At 41.0% G+C, this 22,528-nt stretch overlaps 1 protein-coding gene across 3 annotated transcripts in view; it reads right to left on the minus strand.

The window, feature by feature from the left end:
• The window catches only part of GRIK2 (glutamate ionotropic receptor kainate type subunit 2), an 896,246-nt gene that overhangs the window by 525,826 nt on the left and 347,892 nt on the right, over positions 1-22,528 (minus strand). For 2 of the 3 annotated variants that reach the window (XM_032476219.1, XM_032476220.1), the window contains one exon: positions 20,339-20,746. In XM_032476219.1, the coding sequence (XP_032332110.1) occupies positions 20,339-20,453 (115 nt within the window). In that variant the 5' untranslated portion in view covers positions 20,454-20,746. Of the gene's footprint in view, positions 1-16,847; positions 18,013-20,338; positions 20,747-22,528 lie in introns of those variants that run through there. The other variant, XM_032476221.1, reaches the window with a different exon arrangement.

Genomic DNA, 22,528 nt, shown 5'->3' on the forward strand with positions numbered 1-22,528 from the left:
ATTCTACAGTGTTGATTGCATCAGAAAATTTGGGTATATTTTATTGCAAATTTGATCTCCTATTTCTTTTCAGAAAATAGTAACAACCCCCACAGACACACATTGTGAGTGGAAGAAACCAAGCCCTCACAAGTAATCTGTATCATCCTTACTCTGGCTCTCGACATTTTCTACTCATACAGCTACAGTGCATTCCAAATTTGGGGAGACTTCCCAAGTAAGAAACTCAGACTGTCCAATTAGCCAAAGCTTTAGTGAGTACGTCACTAAAGATAAATTGCTTAGTGCTGTCCCAATGTGTAAGGGCCCCAATTCCCTGTATACAGTTCTCCCCATGCATTTGTGATCCACTCTACAAAAATGAGGATAATGAGCTATGTAAGTCAGGATTTCTTCAATTCAGTCTGGAGCCAGCTCATCTCTGTTCCCAAAGGAGCAAATCTCAGCCGTCAAGAGAGAGAAAAGATGCCTCTGAGCTTTCCCACCTCATGGTCTCTTTCGGCTTCAAAGCCTCTTTTTCCATATTCCATTTGACCTGTTCTCACTTTCTCCCCATTTCTCATACCTAAAAAGCACCTCTCTTTTCTCCTCTAGCTTCTTCCAAAATCAGAGGAAAGCAATCAGATTAAACTAATTGGTACTAAGCTTTAAATGACAGGAATATTTTCATTTCTCCATTTTTATTTTTTCACTTACAAATGTGATGACACAGATATAACTACACGGATACATAAGTATGCTCATGTGCTTCTTCCTTTTACCCCTTTTCCCGTTTTGATTCCTCTCTTTGGTCTTCCCATACAGATCCACATTTCCCACACAGATCCACGCCTTGTCTCCTCCAGGCATCTATGTTAACAACCAGTAGTCTTTCTCTGTATTCATATAATCTCACACAGAGCTATACTTAATGCAGGGGTGCACACACGCACAGACTCATCCAGAACACTCACATACACACAATATATGCACATATATTTACACACACAGTTTTACAAAAAAAAAAGAGGAAAATATTATTTTTTTACTTATTGTTTTCTCATTCAACAATACCTTTTGGAAAGCCTCTAAGTCATCTGGTATAGTCCCAATTTGTCCTTTTGAATATAGATAAAATAGTACATGGCATGAACATATAATTTATTCAATGATTCTCTTAATAGAAATTCACTGTATTTCCTTTTTTTTTTTTTTGCCACAATAAATAGCACTGAAATAAAGAGCCACTTAATTAGGTCTTTATACATAGTGCTCTTATTTCTACGGGATAGGATCTTACGAGTATACTGCTTGTGTGTATATATTTAATTTTAATAGATACTGCCAGATTGCTTTCCAAAAAGGCTGTAATGCTTTACATTTCCACCGGTAATGTATGGGAGTACCCTTTCCCCCACATCCCAGCCAACAATATATGCAGATGCTCTATTCTATTTCTGCCAGGCTGATGAGTGTGAAGTGATGTATCGCTTATTTTCAACTTGCCTTTCCCTGACTGCTAGTAAACTTGAACATCTTTTCATATGCATATTGGCCAACTGCCCTGAAAAAATAAATAAGTTCATTTTTTCTTCTTTTTTAGGGATACCCCATAGGGCTTTTTAAAGTATACCTAAGTACAGGCTTATCTAGCCCATCCATGAGAGTAAAATGGGATTCCCTCTAGATATTCAAAATGAAACCAGTATGGAAAAGATACTCAGCTGTGCTCCACAGACAGTCACTGAGGAATTCCCTAGTTCCAACCCGAAGTATCTAAGAGTGTTCAGTTTTGCCAAGGGTTTATCTTGTGAGGTTGTGGACTGATAGAGAAAGAGAGTAAGGCACGATGTCTGAAGTTCATTGGTGGAGTCAGCTGGGTAGTCAGCCCTGCCTTCAGACTTTTTATATTTAGCACGTGCTACAGTACACAAGCCCCTCTGTTCTCTGGTAGGACACATCCCATGTGGTAATAAATTAAAACCAAGAGATCACTGAGGTATCATGGCAACATGAAGGATCATATGAATTCCCATAAGATCCATAAGAAAAAAAATCCAAGGAAAATATAAAAACAAGACTCCATATTGAGTTCGAAGAGGTGTCCACATATATATTCACATAATTGGTTCTCATGTTCTAACGTTGAATAATTCAGGGAGAAATAAACACATTTAAATCATGTCATTTGATTTTTAATGGTAAAGAAATATTTGTAAGCAGTATATTGAATTTATATTCAAAAGCATCTCTTTGCTCTATTTTTCTTTTACTTCTGTCTTTTTACTTAGGTGTAGGGGTAGAGTAAATATGAAAGGCTGGGATCATTTCCTTCCAAGAACATACTTGATTGAATTTTAAACTTGAAGTGTTTCTCTAAAAGGACTGAGAAAGAAAGGAGGACTTCATCAGGTAGGTCATAAAAGTGCTAAACATTGAGAAATCAGAGCCATAATGATGCTCCAAATTAGCTTCCCCGAGGAGGGGATTCTGGCCGCAGCCTTTGTTAAGTGCTGTAATGTGTAGTGAGTAAAATGAATTATTCATGTAATACGTGAACATACTCTGGGAATTCCTGAAGGACTCCAGGAGAAAATATGATTTATCTTTCAGGTGATAAGAAGAATTTGGATCCTGATTTCAAGCAAATAATACAATTCAAGAGCAGCTTGCATTGATTTCACAGTCTTTAGATTTCCCCTCCCCCCAGTAAAAGCAGAGGAAATATAATTTAATCAGTAGGGGAAGAACCTGTGCTGATTATGTGAGCCCTCTCCTGAAATCTCAGAGGTGGGACTGCATTCCCAATGCAGGATTTGCATTCAGTCTGCCTTTGCTAAAGTACACAGTTGCTGCTATTTGTGTATGTGAATCATTTCTTCTATAACAAGGATGGAACTACACTTGGGAATTAATTCAAATTAAGTATTAATAATAGGAGCAACTTTTTTAGTGTCATTAAAAAAAGTGCCGTTGGTATTTAAAACCTAAATTGTCACAAAGCATCCTCCCTCTCCCTGTATACGTTCAGGTTCTAATCCCATCATTAAATTTTCGGTCAAAGTATTTTCTCAGTTGTCACCAATGGAATGAAAGGAATCCAAGTGAGATTCAATGCTCATTTACTTGAGATTGCTTTAAAATCCTAGGTTTTGTTTGTTTGTTTGTTTGTTTAAAAAAAAAAAGAACATTCAGTGGATATTTATTCCCTTTTCTTGGGGAACTTGGTGGCACAAATGGCCCAAGGATGCTTTCAAAATGAGCAGGGATGTATTCAAGCTGTATTACCTGTACTTTAGTGTTATTTATGAAAAGTAGGCTAGTGAAGAATTAAGAATATGGATGATAATAACTTCAAATATTGCTCAGCAAAGTCATGTTCTTTCAACTTTCAGGACTCATGCCTTGTTAAATGGAAGAGTATTAGGAATGCCCTCTTTGGGATGACAAAGGGTTAATGAGCATATATTAAGGAGCACACCCCCCAGGCTACGAGACAGGCCCAGACAATGGGAAGGTCCCAGTCACTGCTCTTCATGCCCACTGTCCCCTACCACCTCCTCTTCTCTCTGACTATTACCTAGACCACTCTCTAGGCTGCTAAAGGCAGAGCCATCCTCTATGGCATGCTGCACAGCTTACTGAAGAGAGACAAAGTTCTGGAATATAGCATTTCCTGACACCTTGCCATCTGCCCACAAAATGAAGCTTCTCAGAGCAAGAGATAGCAGCAGATTAGTAGCTGGATGAACCTTGAACATTCCTAGTTGTCTTGTGCTGAAAAGTGGACTTCCTGCACTCCTCCCACCCCCAGTTGGGTCTCAAAATGCAAGAGCGCCACCCCTAGAGGCAGCACGAGGGAAGGGGCAGAGAAGGGGCCCAAGATGTCTGGATTTGATGGCACTGAACCCTGAGCACTGGACCACCTCTATTCCCACACCCTCGTCCCTGGGTCCCTGGATCTTTGTTCGTCTCGCTTGGGCTTGCCCCCATGTGATGGGAAGATAACCCTTTTCCATTCTAATTTTGCCTCTGAAGACTCCAGTCTTCTGGCCGAGATCTAGGAACTCTAATAATAATACAAGTACCTAAATATACTAAAAAGAATAACTCAATATTTGTGTTTTTCAAAACTTTGCCCTTTCCAATAAAGTATAAACTCTTTGATGGCAGAAGCCATGTCCATTTCTATTCATGCTGCAAACCCAGTGGCTAACACACCACCTGACACAGAGTAATTGCTCATTAAATAGATTAGATTAGTCAGTGGTTCTCAGATGTTAGTGGGTATCAGAATCAGGTTGCTGAGCCTCATCCTTAGTTCCTGATGCAGTAGATCTGGGGTGGGATCTGAAAATCTGCATTTCTAACAAGTTCCCAGGTGCTACAGCTGCCCATGGCCCAGAGACCACATTTTTGAGAAACACTGCATTAAACCACATGAAATTATTTACGTTGATCCAAAATGGCTAAATATTAGCAATTTCATATGATTTAACTTAACATATTTATGAATTAATATATATGAGTAGATGGAGAAATATGATGTAGGCATTTATATTCTTTCTTGAGCTTGTCCCAGAAGCCAGCATCAGTGCATGTGGCATTACAGAACACAGGCTCTGGAGCCGGACAGACCTGCATTTAAATTCACCCTGACACTTACTAGGGCTGGTGCCCCAGAGAAATCACTGATTTTCTCGAAGCCTCAACTTTCTTATCTCTAAAATGGGGGTGATGGACTTGTGAGGACTGAATGAGAAAACACGAAAAATACCTGCACTGTACCTGACATGTGGCAGATATTCAATAAAGAGTAACCATCACCATTATTATTAATTTTACCATCATTATTACCATCTTAACATTGGGCCACACTCTAGAAATAAGAATAAGTCATGTTCTCCTATGTATTTTCTCTCTGTGAGACGTTAACTAGAATTGGAAAAGGCTGCTTGAGGGTTATTTCAGAAGAGCAATGGTTCTTCATGCTGAGGAAAATGTTCCTGTTACAGCATGCAACGCCTGCTCTAGGTCCAGCAGCGTGCTGGGAGAACCCCACATCTCAACTACAGAGAAGCAAAATTCAACCAAAAGTTGTTGAAATGAAAGGATCAGAAGACTTGCTGTCAGAAATCTAAACCGCTTCAAACTCCTCAATATTGGGAACATCTGGGAAAAGTTATTTAGCCTTTCTCAGACTGTTTCCTCACCTGTGAAAGAAGATTAATACCATCAACTTTTTAGGCTTATTATAGGAATTAAATAAACACTGTGTGTGCACATGCATAAAAAATCCAAAGCACTAAACAAGGGTTATATTTTTGTGCAACGTGCAGTAAAACAGTACCAGTCTCAACCACACTATTCCACAGTCCCTATAAATCCACCCATACAAGCCACATCTGGGTGTTGATTTAGAGTTTATAAAATGTGGTCATTGTAGCTGTGTAATCTCTAACTATCTCAGGACCTCAGCTGTCCTTCTCTGTTACCAGAGGTCCCTCATACCTCCACCACCACCCCAGCCTCTTTGCACAGGCCTGAATGAGATTTTATTTATTTAATAAAGCCACTAGCCGCACAAAGAAGGAAAGAGAAACACTGAGAATAGGGTGGTTATGAGTAAGAAGGAAATGGAAGCGGGTCCTGGAAAGGTGGAAGGGGGACGGGAAAAGATCCTACACCTGCATGAAGAACAGATCATGTGATAGAACAAAGTCAGAGAAGTGGCTAAAGCTGGCTTGCTGCCCACTTTGAAGAAGCAGGAGAAGACCAGGTGCTGTATCTGTCCACCACGGGGAAGGAGTGAGTCAGAGCAGGGTCAGTAAGAGGGAAGACAATATGACTGACATGAGAGGCTTTCTTCCTCCCCATCTTGGGTGCAGCTAGTTGAGGCTCATCTCTGCTCTTAAAGGCTAGGGAAGTCATGCAGACACAACCACATTAAAACTAGTGCATTCAATACTTTCCAGTAAAGATTTTAAATCTCCTTGGCATGTCAGGGTGACAGGGTGACCCTGTTATTGGAGCTCTCAAACAAATGAGAGAAAATGGGAAATAACCTGGGTTTGGGGGCTCATTCTCTTTTAGATTTCATAACTGTCGTCTAGCAGATGCTGTTTACATTAGCTACTTCTCATTCACTTGATGTCGAGAACATTGACATTTCCATTATGAGAATTTAAGGAAAGAGGAACAGAGTGATTGATGAAAGGGGATTAGCAAAGCGAACAAAGGAGTCTCCTCTCCCACCTTCTTTCACCTGCCCTAGTACCATCCTCTCAGAAAGCCCCAACCATCCCATCGTGCCCTCATTGGAAAGATCACATGAACAGCTGCCTTTTGGGCCAACCAAACGTGAAATGAAACAAGAAAGGAAATGAGGCACAAGAGATGAGCACTGCAGTGCTCAGAGTCTCAGACTTTCATATTTTGATTCATGGAAACTTGAATCTAAAATTTTACAAACATCAGTGGAAAAACTATCTTCACTCCACCCCTCCATATGTAATCTGGTCCCAGTCCATAAAAGGGTTGTTAAACTCTACACAGACCACTTTATAAAAATAAGCCCTTTTATCTGCTGCCAGAGAGCAACAAAAGAACTCTTGTGTGTCTGTGGAGATTCTAGGATTATGTTAGGATGGATAATAGAAAGACAAATACTTGCTAAAATACTGTCTGTTACTCCCAGAATCACTATAGCAATACCCAAGCCAAGCAGCTGAGAAAAGCCTTAACACACTATGCAATTCAAATGCAACCCATCACTGCCGTTGTAATTACAGGTGCCTGCCTCCCTCCTCTCAGATCTGTGGATAAAAGCCTAGGGCTGAATTTGTATCTCAGCTGCACAGAAGCCGCAACTAATAGTCAATAAACACAGAGAACTCTGCATTTGACAGACAGGCTCTTGTAGAAGACAGAGCTAACCTACTGTTTCGCAGCTCTTCCACACTCAAATTTTCAGGATAACAAAAGAGGAAGGGATGTTTTTGGATGCTCGCTAAATGCAAGGACTTTATTTCATTTAAGCTCCACAAGAATCATATAAGTGAGATGTTATTACCCTTATTTTTTAAATGAGAAAAATGAGACTCAAAGGTCCAGTAATGTGCCTTAGGTTATACACCTCTCAAAGTGGTGGAATTGGCCCTGGAATCTCAATCTTTCTGACCACACAATCTGTGCCTTTTCCAGATCAGTCTGGAATCAGGCTCCTGGTAATAGGTTACTAGCAATGGGCTGTGGTTCTCCTAACTTGTAAACTCCTCTCAAAGACTGATATATGGCAATTTTCAAATGAGAATTCTGTACCTCCACCTTTTTAGGGGGAGATGGAGTGATCAAGATTTAAGATTCCACTGTGGCTGTATCTGTGTGCAGGCAGATGGGAAAACACTGAACTTAAAGGCAACCCCAAAGGTTAAAAAGAGCACAGCAGTGTAACTAGAGAAGGGATGTTTAGGAAGGCACAGGAAGGTAATACTTAGAGTCTCTAGAATCTGTCTTATTAAAAAGGGACTGAAAACATTTGTGCTGAGGTCGTACACAGAATAGTGTCCACCAGCCACATGGAAATTCAGCTTCTTAAACAAAGTTACTCTCAGATTTTTGCTGCACTAACACTGAAACCACTTCCTTCCCTCTGAGCAGGCCAAAAGGTATCTCCTTCCAGTGATGTAGGCTCCTCTCAAATACAGAATCCAGGATGATCATCTCCAATTTCCCACTCTGGAGATCACAGCAATAGTCTATCTCAAAGGCACCAGCCACACATTTTTATATATTTTACTGGGAATTTATGAAGCTTTAACATGCCTAGTTGTTTTTTTTTTTAATATGATCTTAAATAAATAGAAAAAATAAATCTACTATTTAAAAGTATGCCCTTTAAAGAAAAAACTGGGTAAACCTAGCAACAAGCCCTGAGGAATTACCCATTTCAAAATGTTAATTGTTATGTGGAAGTGGCTTTTGAAGTTCAGTTTAATTTCCTGAAAGCCCCAAACAACTCTATTTCTCTACAGAAAATAATTAAGCATCGGGGATGATAATGTGATTAGCAAGTAAAGCACATGGAATTTGCTTAGCAAATCAGAAAGTAAAGGGAGGACTATGAAACTGCTGCTGTTCCTCCCCTGTCCAACCTCATCACCGGTGCCTGAGAGCCAGAGCCGTCCTCAGTTTCAGAAGCAGGTATGGGGGTGGGGGGGCAGGCCCACCACTGCAGAGAGATACTCCACTATTTATATGTCACCTGTCTAAAGGCCTATTGGGTCCTGGTTGACCTGTCTGGCCCTTCACGGTCTTAAAGGGCACCCCACTGGCCTAAAAATCTCATAGGACTCCTATGGGATCCAATCATCCTTATGAAAATAGCATATGATATAGAAGCATCTGATCTAAATGAGCCTGAACCAATTACAGAAATCAAGTACTTGGTGTTGCAAAATTAATTAAATGATTGAGTAACTGATTGATTATGTTAACAGGTTCTTATATGCCAGGCACTTCACTAAGCACTATGTATGCGTCATCTCTTGATTCTAAGAATAACTCTGTAAGGTAGATAATACTGTCATTCCCATTTTCCAAGCAAGGAAACTAAAACTTACGAAGATTCCACAGCATGTATCAATCATACAGCTCAAAGGCAGCAGAGCTCGGGTCAGATTCAGGTATGTTTGAATCAAAAACCCAAGCTCATGGCCCTATATTAGAAGAACTGGTTAATAAATGACAAACATCTATATAGTGGAAAGTCACTGTTAAAAAACTGTTATACAAAAGTGCTTGATGACAGAAAACTGTTCACAATAACGTGTTAAGTGGAAAAAAACTAAGTTAAAAAAAAAACAGGGACAGTAAAAGTAAAGGATAAATCTCAAAATGTCATTAATGGTGAGATAATAGGTGATTTTTTTCATAATTTTCATACATTTTCCATTTTCTACGGTAACTATGTATTACTTTTGTAATCAATCAAAATGTTTTTGTTTTAACTTTAAAAGGCTAGTAAATAGATGCAAAATGATAATAGCGGTTTTAGTAGAATGGCACAATTATTACACTTTTAGACTTCTCCATATTTTCCAAATGCACTACAAAAGCACAGTAATTCTAGACTTTAAATTGGATGAATATATGGGATTAAAACCTACTGTGACTCTATTTCTATTTTGCAAATAAGTTCATTTGTATCATTTTTTAAGATTCCACCTAAAACTGTATCACATGATATTTATTTACAAAACAGAAATTGACTCACACACATAGAAAACAAACTTACGGCTATCAGATGAAAGGGAGAAAAGGATAAACTAGGAGCTGGGGATTAACAGATACAGACTACCATAGCTAAAGCAGACAAACAACAAGGATCTGCTGTATGGCACAGGGAACTATACTGTATCTTATAAGAACCTATAATGGTAAAGAATTTGAAAAAGAATATATATTTGTATATAATTGGATCACTGTGCTGTACATCTGAAACTGACAAAAAATTGTAAATCAATTATAATTCAATAAAAAAAGATAATTTTTTAAAAAAAACCTGTGAAATTCATGCCATATTAAAAGGACTTGTCATAATATGTCTGCCAGAGAACTGCACACCACCAGACACAATTTTTTTGAAATTATATGTTTACATGCTCTCAATCATTAAATCCCCCTGGAACTATTTTAATGAAATAATTGACAATATTTAAACACATATTAATAAACAGAGTTGAGTCCAAATAAGAAAACTTCCCAGGAATAGTAAAGTTAATTCAATGAGTTTCTTCAATATTTATCTTAAAATTATCATTAGCATGTAATTATGATGATTTTAATACTTTAGACTCTCTAACCAATCTATAACTGTGCTATTAATGGTACCATCAATAAGGTGTCTTCTATACGTAATTCAGTATAAATTCTCCCAGATGGCGTTAAATTATACGAATATACTTAGTAAACTGATGTTTTACCTAATTGGCAATAAATGTGGAAAACACCTAGCAACCAATAATTTGGATAGATAAAGATATTATCAGTTTTAATACTAAAGCAGCGTATATAATTATTAACAATGTACACCTGAAACAAACATATGAGCATTATGGTTTCATTCCAAAAGTAATGTCCAGATTTCAACTCTTGGCACCATGACCTAACAATAACCTAACTATATGATAGTATAGTCAGAGCAGTGGACTGGGGGTGAGGTGAGCATGGTTTAGTCCAAGAGGTTTCTAATGAACACCACGTAGGCTGGACTCTATTTTCAGCCCAGATTCTGGGCCATTTACATGTATTCATGGCAACTGAGTTGGAGGTCTTCTTAACTAGAGCAGATGTCTGCTGAATTCTTTTCTGATAGATTCTGGGAAAACAAAATTTTAAAATGATCTCTTAGGGGCACCTTTAGTAGGAAGTTGAGCGAGAAAGGTCCCACAGCTATTCATCATCTTAGACATTATTTGTAAAACAACACCTGTTTAAGGTCCCTTTGAGCTATGGGGTCGGTTATGTGAGTATGAATATTCTAATTGCTCAGGTTTTAAAGAATCAGTCAGCCCTTCAGTGGTATGCCGAGAGCCCAACACTGCTTGCGTTCTGTGAGGAAAGATAAAACGTCCGAGTCACAAAATGTCCTTATCTACAAAATGTACTCACTGTTTTGCATAGCGTAGTCCTGACTATCAACTGTCAATCCAGAAAGCTGATGCACCCACTACTATAAACAGGAATTACAAATTTTAAATTCAAAAACTCCTTAGGATTATTTGGCTTAATGATTGATTCTCAACCTGCGGGTGAGTTCTGTTTTGTTTCTTTGAAGTGCATTTCTTAAGAGTTTTCTAAAAAAAAAAGTGAAGATACTATGACTATGCAGTTGTGAAAAAAATGAAACATTTTAAACCACAGGATCTCCAGGTTTGGGAACCAGGAATTTAAATTATTTAAGGCTCCTCCCATTCTGATGTGTATGTATAGAGCAAAGTCCCAAAAGTCCTTTTCTACCAATAAGCCCAGAGTTCTATACATTTTCCTATTAATTCAAATATTATCCTTGGAAGTTAGAAAGTAACACCCATTCTACAGAAATGGAAGTCAAGGCTTAATGAGATTTAATTATTTTTCCTAATTTACAGCCACTAGGTGACAAAGTCAAGAGTAAAATTCTAATTCAAACAGGGCTAGGGTCCTGAGTTCATGTAGAATTAGAAAATGTTACAATAAACCCATTCTACTAAAATTGTTCTTAATTTTAATTTAATTTTAAATCCTGATTTTAAATAATTTTATTATATTATATGAAATTATACATATGTATAGGTATTGTTTCAGGTAATGGAAATCTCTTGGAATTAGACAAAAAACATTGAGAATGCCTTGGAGACAATATACTATGTCCCTGCAAGAAGCTAATGGTACTTTTAAGTTGTCTTCAATTGCATTCTCCTTTAGATTAACTGGAAACTTTTCCTTGCTTAATCATTTGATCTGGCCATATGTTAAAAAGACATTCCTTTATTTCACTTCAGAACTTTTCTTAAGAAGTATCTGTGATCCAAGACCAAGAAGTTCTTAAAGGTTTCAATGATCAAGGACAAGGATGGGTCCTTTGCTTGCATTTCAGCAACACAGAAAAAAGAGATCCACTTGTTCTTCATAAAATGTAAGCAGCAGACTGAGAAACCACTTGACTGCTTGTTGCAGACCAAGTCAAGCCGAGACTTCCATGTTCAATTGCTTTCGAGGGGCAACAAACCAGAGTACAAACCCTGTAACCTAAATCTTAAAGCTATAGAAAAGCAAGGCCTTATCTATCCTCTAACAGGGCCAGTCTATTCCCTGTTCCAAAGGTCACCTTCGTAACTTCTGCCTAAATTCCTTTTCTTGTTCTGAGTCTTCTGTCAATGATACATTTCCCTCTCTTCTTCCCTATTACACAGTTTTTTACAGATCCCAGCCGGAGTCTCATCTCTCCTATAAAAATGCAAGCCCACAATAATCTCCTTTAAACAACTATTGTATATATTTTCTGTGCCTCTCAATCGGTACTTTAATGTGTATATGTCTTTACTCTTTAACTGGATTACAAACTCCCTGAGGTCAGAATCTGGGTCTTAGAATTATATCTGCCTAGCACATAACAGGTACTCAATTACTGTTTGTTGAATAAATGGATGTGGTCAAAGCTTTGGACCCTGGGGAAAGGAAGACCTTCACAGACATGAAAGAGGGGAATGGGGGAGCTACAGAAGAAGGAGATGAAGAAAGAAAGGGAATAATCTATGGAATAATGTTCTATGAAAGAAAAGGTGGAAGAAACAGAGGAAGCAAATGTCTAGGGGAAGCTACCAGAATCACTGACTCTTCCTAAAACTGATGCAAAACATAGAGAGTCAGAGGCTACCCTTGAAAAACAGCATAATTCACTGAAAAACATCACTTGACCGGCAGTCAGGATGTTCATATTTTGGCCTAAAATCTGACATTAACAAGCTGTGACCAGAACAAGCTATTTAACTGCCCTTAGCAATTCATCTCTAAACTTAGGATACTAGATTTGATCTTTAAAGCCCCCTTTGGCTCAGATATTATATGATTCTATAGTTTTCCTTCATCTTGAGAGAGTTTTCATTTCACTTCTTTTGGGCACGGTAGGGCCTGAATGCACTAAAGGTATGATAAACAATACAGAAAGAAGCTTTTCTTAGTAAGACAATCAGGATTAAAAAGACAGCATAAAATAAACCAAAAGCCTATGATGATTACTGAAGCAGAACATTGCTTTAATATTTGCTTTGCTTATTTGATCATTTTAGCTGAGCAATATTCCCATTGTGATAGGTCAAGGACTCAGAGTGAGGCTGAGCTGGAGACAGAAATGGGAGTTACAGGCGACACCTTCCAAACACTTGCTTCATTTCACTGAAGGAAAAGTACCTTGTTGATTTAAAAAAGGTGTGAAAAGCATTTAAAGATCCTTTTATTGGAAGCAGATATGTCAATGTAAGAACATCACTGATGTCTTATTTAAAATCATCACATATGCTCAAAGATTTGGACTAATACAAGCAAAAAGATCAATTTACAACGCACTGAGATGTCTGGCAGTAAATCTAGAAGAGACTTGGTATCAAACGGCACTTGACTTCACTCTTTTTTCAGTCTCCCCATCACATTAGTGCTAATCACTCAGCACTCCCTTAGGCACCTGGTATTCTCTTACACAGCTGAGCATCTCTGTCACAGAATCGATTGATCTAATATATTCATCCCAACTTTACCATCCAGGGACTATGCGCTCTCCCTTCCTGAATATACTTGTCTTACAACAAGGCCACGGGAGGCGGCAAATGCTAAACCAAAAAGAAAAGCTGATTGAATTACGTGTGTCAGTGGGGAAAATATCTGAAAGCCACAACCTCCCAAGACCCTTTCAGAACATCACATATAGCTCTGCTGTCCAGAGACCCATCTCTATTAAAAGAAGGTTTTGTTTTTAATTAAGAAAATAAAGGGTTCAAATCAATCTATAGGGAAATGCTATATCTGAATGCTGTGGTAAATGGAGACAAGCCACAAAGCTCAAATACAAAAATAAAATGTAAAATGAAAAATCCTGCAGAAAGATTTTAAGGGTCTTCTCTAACCTCCCACTCAGTGATACCAGATTAGTTTTATCTAAGCTTATTGTCACTTCGAAAATACAACAATATAAAATATTTGGCCCTAAAAGTGTGAGGCAAGAGACAAATAGGCCTAGTTGTTTGGGGACCAGTGAGGAGTGGGAATATGGGGTGGGCTGGAGGATGAAACCTGGTGACCTTTGGGCCACCTCCCACTTAGCTGAGTGCTTTTGGTTTGGTCAGCTCAGAATTTTTAAAACAATTTTTTAAAATTATGTACAATCAAAATTGGGCAGATGTTTATATAAAAACTTGGGTCTCACATTTTTCTAGAATAATCAAAGGAACAGAACTTTAAGAAGACAATTTCACAAGGCAAGAAGCGGTCTGAAGAAACAATCTCATAAGAGACTGAGGCTTGATTTTTACCATGGAACTGGAGCTAAATGTATTCTCAGTGTAAAGCAAAGAATTGCCCTTTTCCAGGGGCAAAAGGAACCTGAGTGCACTAAAGTCTGGTAACCTGAGTGAAGTTGCATTAAGGAAAAACAAAGACAGGATTAAAAAGACAGTGCAAAGCCTAAGTTAAATACCTATGACACTGCTGAAACTGTAGGAGAACATTTTTAAAATTATCTTTGCAGTTTCTCTAGTACAGATAAGCTTTGTGTATAAGAAAAAACTACCAAAAGCAAAACTTTCAAAGAAAAGTCAAATTTGTTCTTTTCAGTTACTGAAAAGAAAGGATTCATCATCAACACCTGTCCTCAACACCTTGGACACTCTCAAAGAATTCTAAATGTCTTTTGTTCTTGAAATAAGAGACATACATAATTCTATTTATGAAGCCAGCTCTTAAAAAAACATTTCCTTATTGAAACTTGGTCCTAAACCTAGGTTCACAGTATATGGTGAAGGTCTAAAGAAAGCTTATTTAACCTACATTAAATCTTAATAATGCATTAATGAGTCTTTTAAAGGGATGATTTTAATTCCTCAATCTTCAACCATAAAGACTATATAGTGCTAATCTGCCTTGCCCTTTCGATTAAACTTGTTCAGGGCGTTCTATTTAGTCAGCACCCGGAATGGGCCATTAAAATTCTTGTTCGGTAAGAGTTGTGTTCAGTGCTCTGTTGTTTTAAATTCCATTAAATCCAAATGGTCTTTATCGCCCCATGACCACCATGACTTCAATCAGCCAATTTAATTACCTTACAAAATTGTCAGCAGAAGCAGCAAAGAAAAACAGGAAGCCCTGTGACGTTATCAGATTGAAATCTTCCTCTCCAGTGTTTAATCTAGACCAGTCAATAATGATGATGTGCACCTACTTCCTTCCCTTTCGGGGGCTTTTGACCTTACCTTTCATGCTAAGATTTAGGGTTTAAGATTCATTTGAAGCACTTCTAGTACCTTGATAACTGGACTACAAATTGAAAGCCCATAGAGGATAAAGCTTCACCCCTCAAATGCAAAACAGTCAGCAATTTCACTTCAATACTTTAGACCACCCTTCAGAGGAAAACCTAGGATCTCTCGCAAACCTCCGGTATTATGGATGCAGTAGATGAATGATTTAAGTACAGTACAGTTGAAAGACAGTGAACCACTTCCTACTTTGATGTGTAAAAATGGACATCGACAATTTCCAGGGAATAAATGGAGCTGGAGCTACAATAACACAGTAAAATCCTAAGAACAGAAGGAGAAAATGAATTCCTTTCACTTGAGTTTCTACCACAAAAGAGCAAAGCATTTTCTTTATCAGAAACGTTGATAATTAAACAAAAAAAAAATCAATGATCATGTCACCATTATCATAGGCGACACTTCTTTTTAATGGTGAATAGACTTGAAAAGGCTCTGATAATCAATGATGCAGCCTGTGTTTGGCCTGTTACGTTCCTCCTTTGTGTGGGAGCAATTCACATTAACTTTCCTGTGCTGAGTAAATGTTGAAACAGTGTCATCTGAGAATTTAGGGAATGAACACACTGCAGCCATCACTTGAATTAAACTAGAAAGCTAAAGGTGTCTGTCTGAAGAAATGTCTACTGACATAGAAACCCTTGTTCACCTCTGGAAGACCACCTCACAATGCCAGAAAACGTGTTGAGTTCCATGTGTCTGGGTGGAGAATGGGTGCTATTTCTAGAGGACGAAAAGATCATTTTTCAAAGTAATTTTCTGAAATGAGTGTGCCTCCGTTGATGGATCACATCAGAGTTATTCTTTGAAGCTTTAAGAGTAAGTGAGAACTTATGTGAAAAAGTTTTTTTTTTTTTTTTTAGTGTGGCCCTTGTGTTGGCGATTCTTGGACAGATTTCTCTTCCTTGCTTTCCAGAGCTCAGCTGAGCAGGTAGGTGTTCAGGTTTTATCCGCTGCAGATAGTAGCCACTATTACTCCCCCATCCCCGCCTCGCAGGAGCCAGTTTTCCTGCTGCCAGATGTAAGGCCACTCCTCCCTCCCGCCCACCTCACCTCCCAAAGGAAGAAAAATCTCTTTCAAAGAAGTTGGTGAGAGCGGCAGCTCCTAAGCCCGACCAATTCACTCACACTCCTCGATATTGCAGAACATCTGCTACTAATTATTATATCTGGGAGCACATGAGATGGCCAGCAAATAGGGGGAATTTCTCTAGGAACCCTTTCCGTTCCCTCTCACTCTGTGGGTTCTATTATCCGGGCTGTCCCTGATCTGGTGGCCCTCACCTTGCTGCAGGGAGGTGGCTATGCACTGTGCCATGGACGCAGGGTCAGTGCACAGTGCCAAGGAGGTCCCAGCGTGTCTGGAGGAAGACCTCGCCTGGGAAGCCTTTTAAGAAAGCTGTTTTACTGGCACGCCTGCGAGGAAAGCTAAGTCGAAACATCTGAAGGGAACAAGTGGCCTACCACACGCTCAGCTCCTCGCAGAGGACTATCTTGGAGGAGCCGCCCACGAGTTTGGGAGAAAGTTTGGGTTCATGTCTTCATTCCCGGCGTTCTAAACGCCATTTCAGGTCAGGAATTTGAAAAACCCGACCTCGGGATACTAGTGGTGGCTTGGGGAGTGATTCCATAAAGAAGATGCCAGAGCCCCCAAACTCCGAGCGGGACTGCCAGCCCCGCTTGGAGCCGGGCCGGGGCCGGCGTCTACCCCTCCCCACGCCTTCCCAGGAGCTGAGGTCAGCGGACCCGGAAGAGGAGAGTGGCTGAAGTAACAACAACAAAAAAAAAACGTTCCAGTACCTCCGAGCCACGGTCGTGCGGGGGGACCGTGGAATCGGGGCCGACGCCCCCGCGGACGGAAGGATTCCGTCTTCTCCCTCTCCAGCCGCTAGCAGGGCCGGGCCGCAGCCGCCGGCAAACAAAGGTGCCTCATCTACACAGCGCGGCGCCGCGGGCTGCGGGGCGGGCGCGCGGCCGAGAGGCCCGGCTGGGGGCGTCGCAGGCTAGGGGCCCGGGAAGGTCGGCCCCAGGACGCCTTAGCCGACCCAGAGCGAGGGAACTGACTCCCTGACCGTCCAACATCCACCGGGTCCCCAACAACGCGCCCGGTGGGTGGTCGCCCTGGAGAAGCCAAGCTGGGCCGAGCCAGGGTCTAAGGTGGGCAAAGGGCCACGACCCACGCACGGCGAGGCGCCGCCCCACCCGCGGGGCAGGAGCTAACCCTTAGCTGAGCCTCAGGTCTCTCCCCCACCGCCCCCAGGCTGCCTTAAAGCTTCAGGAGAGTGCCCTGGGGTCAGTGCTCTGGAGACTTTCGGAGATGTTTGCTAAGCGGCCGGGGAGGAGCAGGCCCAGCAGTGCCGCCCCGAGGCCAGGCAGGGAGGGAGGGGGCACCGGGACAAGGCGCTCCCGGGCGCGACTGCAGGAAGTTTTCCGGGGGACCAGAGAGGAGTCATTGTGCCAAAGTGTCGTACTTGCTTGGCAAGAGAGCGCGCGCGCGCGCGCGTGTGTGTGTGTTGAGAGAGAACGAGACAGAGGGGGAGAGAAGAGATTCTGACTGAGAGACTGAGTACCCGAAAGAGGGGCGGGAGTGACGAGGGACTCGACAAGGGTCAGCACCCAGAGCTGCTCACCGATCTACAGACGTTGGTAGGACGCACGGTCAGGTCACAGCCCCAGTGGGAACGGGGAAAGGGCAGCAGAGAACCGGTGAAGGTGGTTTTCCACCACCTGCGGGAAAGGGGGGCTGGGGCGGTCGCCGCGCGGGCTCCGCGGTTGCCATAGCGCCGCCGCAGAGACGCTCGGCCGCTGGCAGAGACCAGCCAAGCCCGGGTCAAGGGGAAGGAAGGGCTGGATGCCACCGCCTCGGTACAGGCGGAGGGTCTCACCCGCAACCCAGGGGCAGCTGCTCCATCAGCAACTCCAACCCCTTCCCTTACCAGGCTTGGGGCCAGGGATGAGGCTCTTGTTCGCCTTTTCAGCTGAAGTTGAAAATAACCTTTCTCAAGAGTGGTTCACACACACGCAACCCTCCACTCCACTTAAAACATGTTTTCCCCCAAAGAAAATAAAACTCCCGCCATTGCATCAAAATATCCTCAAGGGGAAATGTTCCACTGATACAATGTACACAGCTCTCCCCCCACAACTCAGGTCAGAAATCAGAGAAAATGGATCTCCACGTGAAAGATGTGTGAAGTTAATGGAGGAAATAACAGGTTATCTAGGAACTGGGCTGTTGGTTTAAGGTATCAGGGCACGGGTGGGAAGGTGTTTGCCTACTCCCCTGTTTCTTAAGGACATTCTTAGTAAGCACTGGTCTAGGAAAATGTATTTGTGTGTGTGTGTGTGTGTCAGCTGTTTTGGAAAGCTGCTACACACTCTGCTACAGCCGCCAAGATTTTTAATATGAAGATATGAAATGATCAGCGAATGTAACAATCTAATGATTCAGCAAATATTGTGCTGCAAGACCAGAGCAGCAATAATTAAATCTTTAGAGAAATAGTGGCAGTTTTCCGGCTCCCAGGCTTCCTTTTTTCCCCACCCAGTCCTCAAACACACTAAGACACACTCATTCACAAACACACTTCAGAAGATATTTCAGTATTCCAAATAAGTAGGTTGTACTACTCAAAATATTGGGCAAAACTACCAAACTGTAGCATTTACCATGCTTGAAGCAAAACAGCTGAACACACACACATTTCTAGTGATACAGGGACCTGTTTTATCTCATCCAAAGAAATAAGCATTCCTGTGGACGCTTGTTGCTAAGAGCAACGTGCTTAAGTACCATCTAAAGGCATGAAGAAAGCAGGGAAACTACTACAGAAGGAATCCCAGTTATAACTCATTGTCTTTTTCTGTCATTACCAGTCTTCTGGACTCCAAGTGTCTATATGTTGGTGGGGGAGGATGGTAGGGTTCCCTTTTTCAGTATGTGAAAGCATTTCTACCCTGGTTCCACAAAGCCTGAGAAAGATGATAAATTTTGTAATTATAGAAAAAGCACATGGGAAAAGGAAAGAGAAAAGATGCTGTTGACATAATGGGAAGTGCAGGCAATCACTCTTCGATTTAAATTTGACTGAGTGACTTAATGTATCTGCTTTTATCTCAAAGACACATACTCAGGATTATATGCTTTCCTGCACTCTTTGGTCTAAATCCACTTGAACTGTCAAAGGAGGCACCCACAGTGGGAGCATTTACCCCCGTTGGCTCTCTCCTCTCTGGCTCTTATCTACTTAAGGGAACTTTCCCTGACTAGTTCTACTGAAACTCCATTGGCCATCCAGAGCGGCTGAGCCTAGCCCCCACGCTTCATTTCCTCCAAGCAAATCTTATGTCCAGCGTTTCCGCCGAGTCTCACGTTCAGATTTTCCTTCGCGCTCTAAGGAAACTTGATTCCTTGGGAAAGAAATAGATTCCCCTAATATATAACTGTCACCTCATTTTTAAAAATCATGCTATAAGTGAAATAAAAATGCAGGGAGACTTTGATACACAGCCTCCCTCCACCCCAATCACCACTGTTCATCATTTATTAGTCCAGGATGCCGAGTGAGAAAGCTGTGGGAGGAGGACTCACGAGTTAAAAACAAACAAAAACCCTTCCTTAGGACGCAATTTCATTTCAGTTAAGCAGCAGCCTCCCCTTGCTAAGTAGAGCCTTCAACGTTACAACATTTATAAAAGCTCCGCGTACCTGTAAGGGCACCAGGGATTGGGAAAGTGGTGGTATTAATCGAAAAGGCTCTTTGGTGACAAAAGAGATCAAAAGGGTTAGTGCCTTTCACTTGCGTACCTGTCCAGGTCCCAGGCGGAAGCGGACGGACGCCAACTTCCCAAAGAGTTACTAGATATTAACTCATCGGCTGGGCAGCCCGAGATGCGCGTAGCCCCGGCGCGCACGTTCGTGGGGAAGGAGCAGCCGGCGAGCCCGGAAGGCTCCCGGGGAGATAGGCAGGCGCAGCGGCGGTGGCCGTACCCCAGCGTCATTACCGTCTCCGTGACTGGCTACCGTGGGGAGGTAACGCAGCGACCACTACTACACACTAACACCCACTTCATCCTCCCGCGGCTAATTTTTATTTTATTTTTAAATAAAAGGGGAAAAAGAAATGAAATGAAAAACGCAAGTGGGTTCTTTAAAAGACCGGGAGGCGGCGGAGCAGTGAACAGGTCGAAACGCACAGAGCCCACCCGCCTGGCAGAGCGAAGCCGCCTGTTTATATCCCGGCTGCCTTTGAGCCGGATACCAGGCGATGGAGAGGAATGGGGAATCTTACCAAATCTTAATACATGTGTGGTTCCTTGAGAATATCCAATCCACAGTAAACAGAGCAGGAGTTTAATGGTGCGCCTGAAGACTGGATTACTTAGAATCGGGGAAATAATCTTCATGGTGTTTCTGTGTCCACACGCGCGGCACCCACTTCCCCGATCTAGCGTTAGGCTCCCGGTTCGGGTAGGAATGAGGATGCGTCGAGTGGTGGCCGCAGACGAGATCACGGCATGGTCACAGAGAGAGGAAGGAGTCTCCGCTTCCCAAACCCATTAGCAATCGCTGCATGTTCTTCACTCACTGCGCCAAGGAGCAACCTTCCACTGCAAGGGATGGTGGGACATCCATGTTAGTCGGGGAGCATCCGGGAGAAATCCAGCACGCACACCCACAATGTCCGGGCAGCGCGAGCCTGGGGAAGCAAAGGAGGAGGAAAATCAATAGGAAATCCAGCCTTGGCAACGGCCGAGGCGACGGTATCGAGCCACAGTCCCAGCACAAAAGGCTCTTTGCTCGCAAAGGTTTTGCCAGGCCCTATTCTACTGCACTGCTGCACAGCTTCTGACGTGAAGCCAAGATTAAGTGAGAAAAATTGAGATAGCTGCTTGCCTCTTAAGGCTCCCTGCCAGTGAGCTTCCCAATATCTATTATGCAACCGATCTGATCGCCCACCTTGAGTTGCAAGAAAGAAGTCGGATTTATTTACGTGGAAAAAAAAAGTGCTTTTATTTTCAGTAAGAGTCTTTACCAAGATAGGGACTGATGTATGCAAGCGGACTTCCTATATCGACTGATGAATTTTAATAAATGACAAGATAAGTCAAAGTCACTTTGCCTAGGAATTGTAAAAAAGGAAGTGGTCTCTAAGACGGAGGAATTTACTGCGAATGTAACTTGCTTTTAGGCTGAAAGAGGGTCTTATTTATACTTTAAAAAATTTGCACAGAAATTAATATAGATTAAGGTGCAATTGGAGAGGTGACTTTAAAAACTTGAGTGGGACATTCCTTGATTACTACTCAGCAATAAAAATAGATTTCTGCAAGTGGCCCTTTAGGGGAAAAAAATCTTGAATTAAAATGAAGGAATCATATTTTCCCACACATTTTTAGCTTATCTAAAATAATTGTGCATATATTAAATGACAATGATGTTTGGATTGGCGCAGCAAAGGCTTCAATAATTTATGCCCAAATTTCTTCTCACTTTGGTTTTCTGAATATCTTTTTCTCGAAAAGATAAAATATAGGATCATACCTTGAGCAACACTGTCACAGTTTTGTCTAAAAACACCTTTTATTTTCTAGTGTTCTGATCAGAATATTCAGAGTCCCCAGACAGTGACTGTCTTGGCTTTCAGAAGTAGCAATTTGTTCAAGAAAAAAAGTACAGAAATATGTTTTCTTTTAAAATAAAAATATACTTTATTGTTGAAATAGGTAATATTCCGTGTCCTCCATGCATATAGATAAAAATATCTGATCCTAATATTTTACATTAGTAAGTGAAACCAAGATGGATAGTGATATATTACTATATATTAATATTTTTAAATGATCAAGAAGAACAAAAGGCAAATTGCTGAACTTGTATCTTAAAATTAATCTCTTTTTCATAACCAACTAACAGAGCATAGGGTAAACCTTTGGAAAAATTGTAAGATCATATCATATTTGAAAACTATCAAAATTTTAAAGGAGTAATACAGGTACTACTTCTTCCAGACAGTAAGAAAACAATGTAATGTTTTCATCCCAACATAGTGATTTTTTAAAATCTATTTTTTCTGGAGATATTAAAAAAATGCTGATTTGAAAATAAACCTTTATTTTGCAAAGGCATTAAGTGGGCGTTGGTTTTTTTTAAGATGGATGCATAACTGCAGTGTCAAAAATAAGTATCATGAATGGCTAGTTCTGCAGTGTAGCAGGCAATTCAATCAAGTAATTTGACTATTTGAGCACTTTAAAAGGAACACCTTGTGCTAAAACTAAGGGTATCTAGCGACTCCTTCAGTCCATGTTTGAAATATCTCTTGTAAAACATGTACAGCCCAACATGTTCTGTCTTGGATTTGCTGTCTCATTTATTCCATTCTATTTGTTCTTTTTTCTTTTTGATCCTAGCAGAGATAATAATGACTGCTAGGACAACAATAAATATTCTTACTTCTTTTATGTGTCAATATAATTGA

The sequence above is a fragment of the Camelus ferus genome, unplaced genomic scaffold (genome assembly GCF_009834535.1).
Source record: "Camelus ferus isolate YT-003-E unplaced genomic scaffold, BCGSAC_Cfer_1.0 contig298, whole genome shotgun sequence".
NCBI lineage: Eukaryota > Metazoa > Chordata > Mammalia > Artiodactyla > Camelidae > Camelus > Camelus ferus.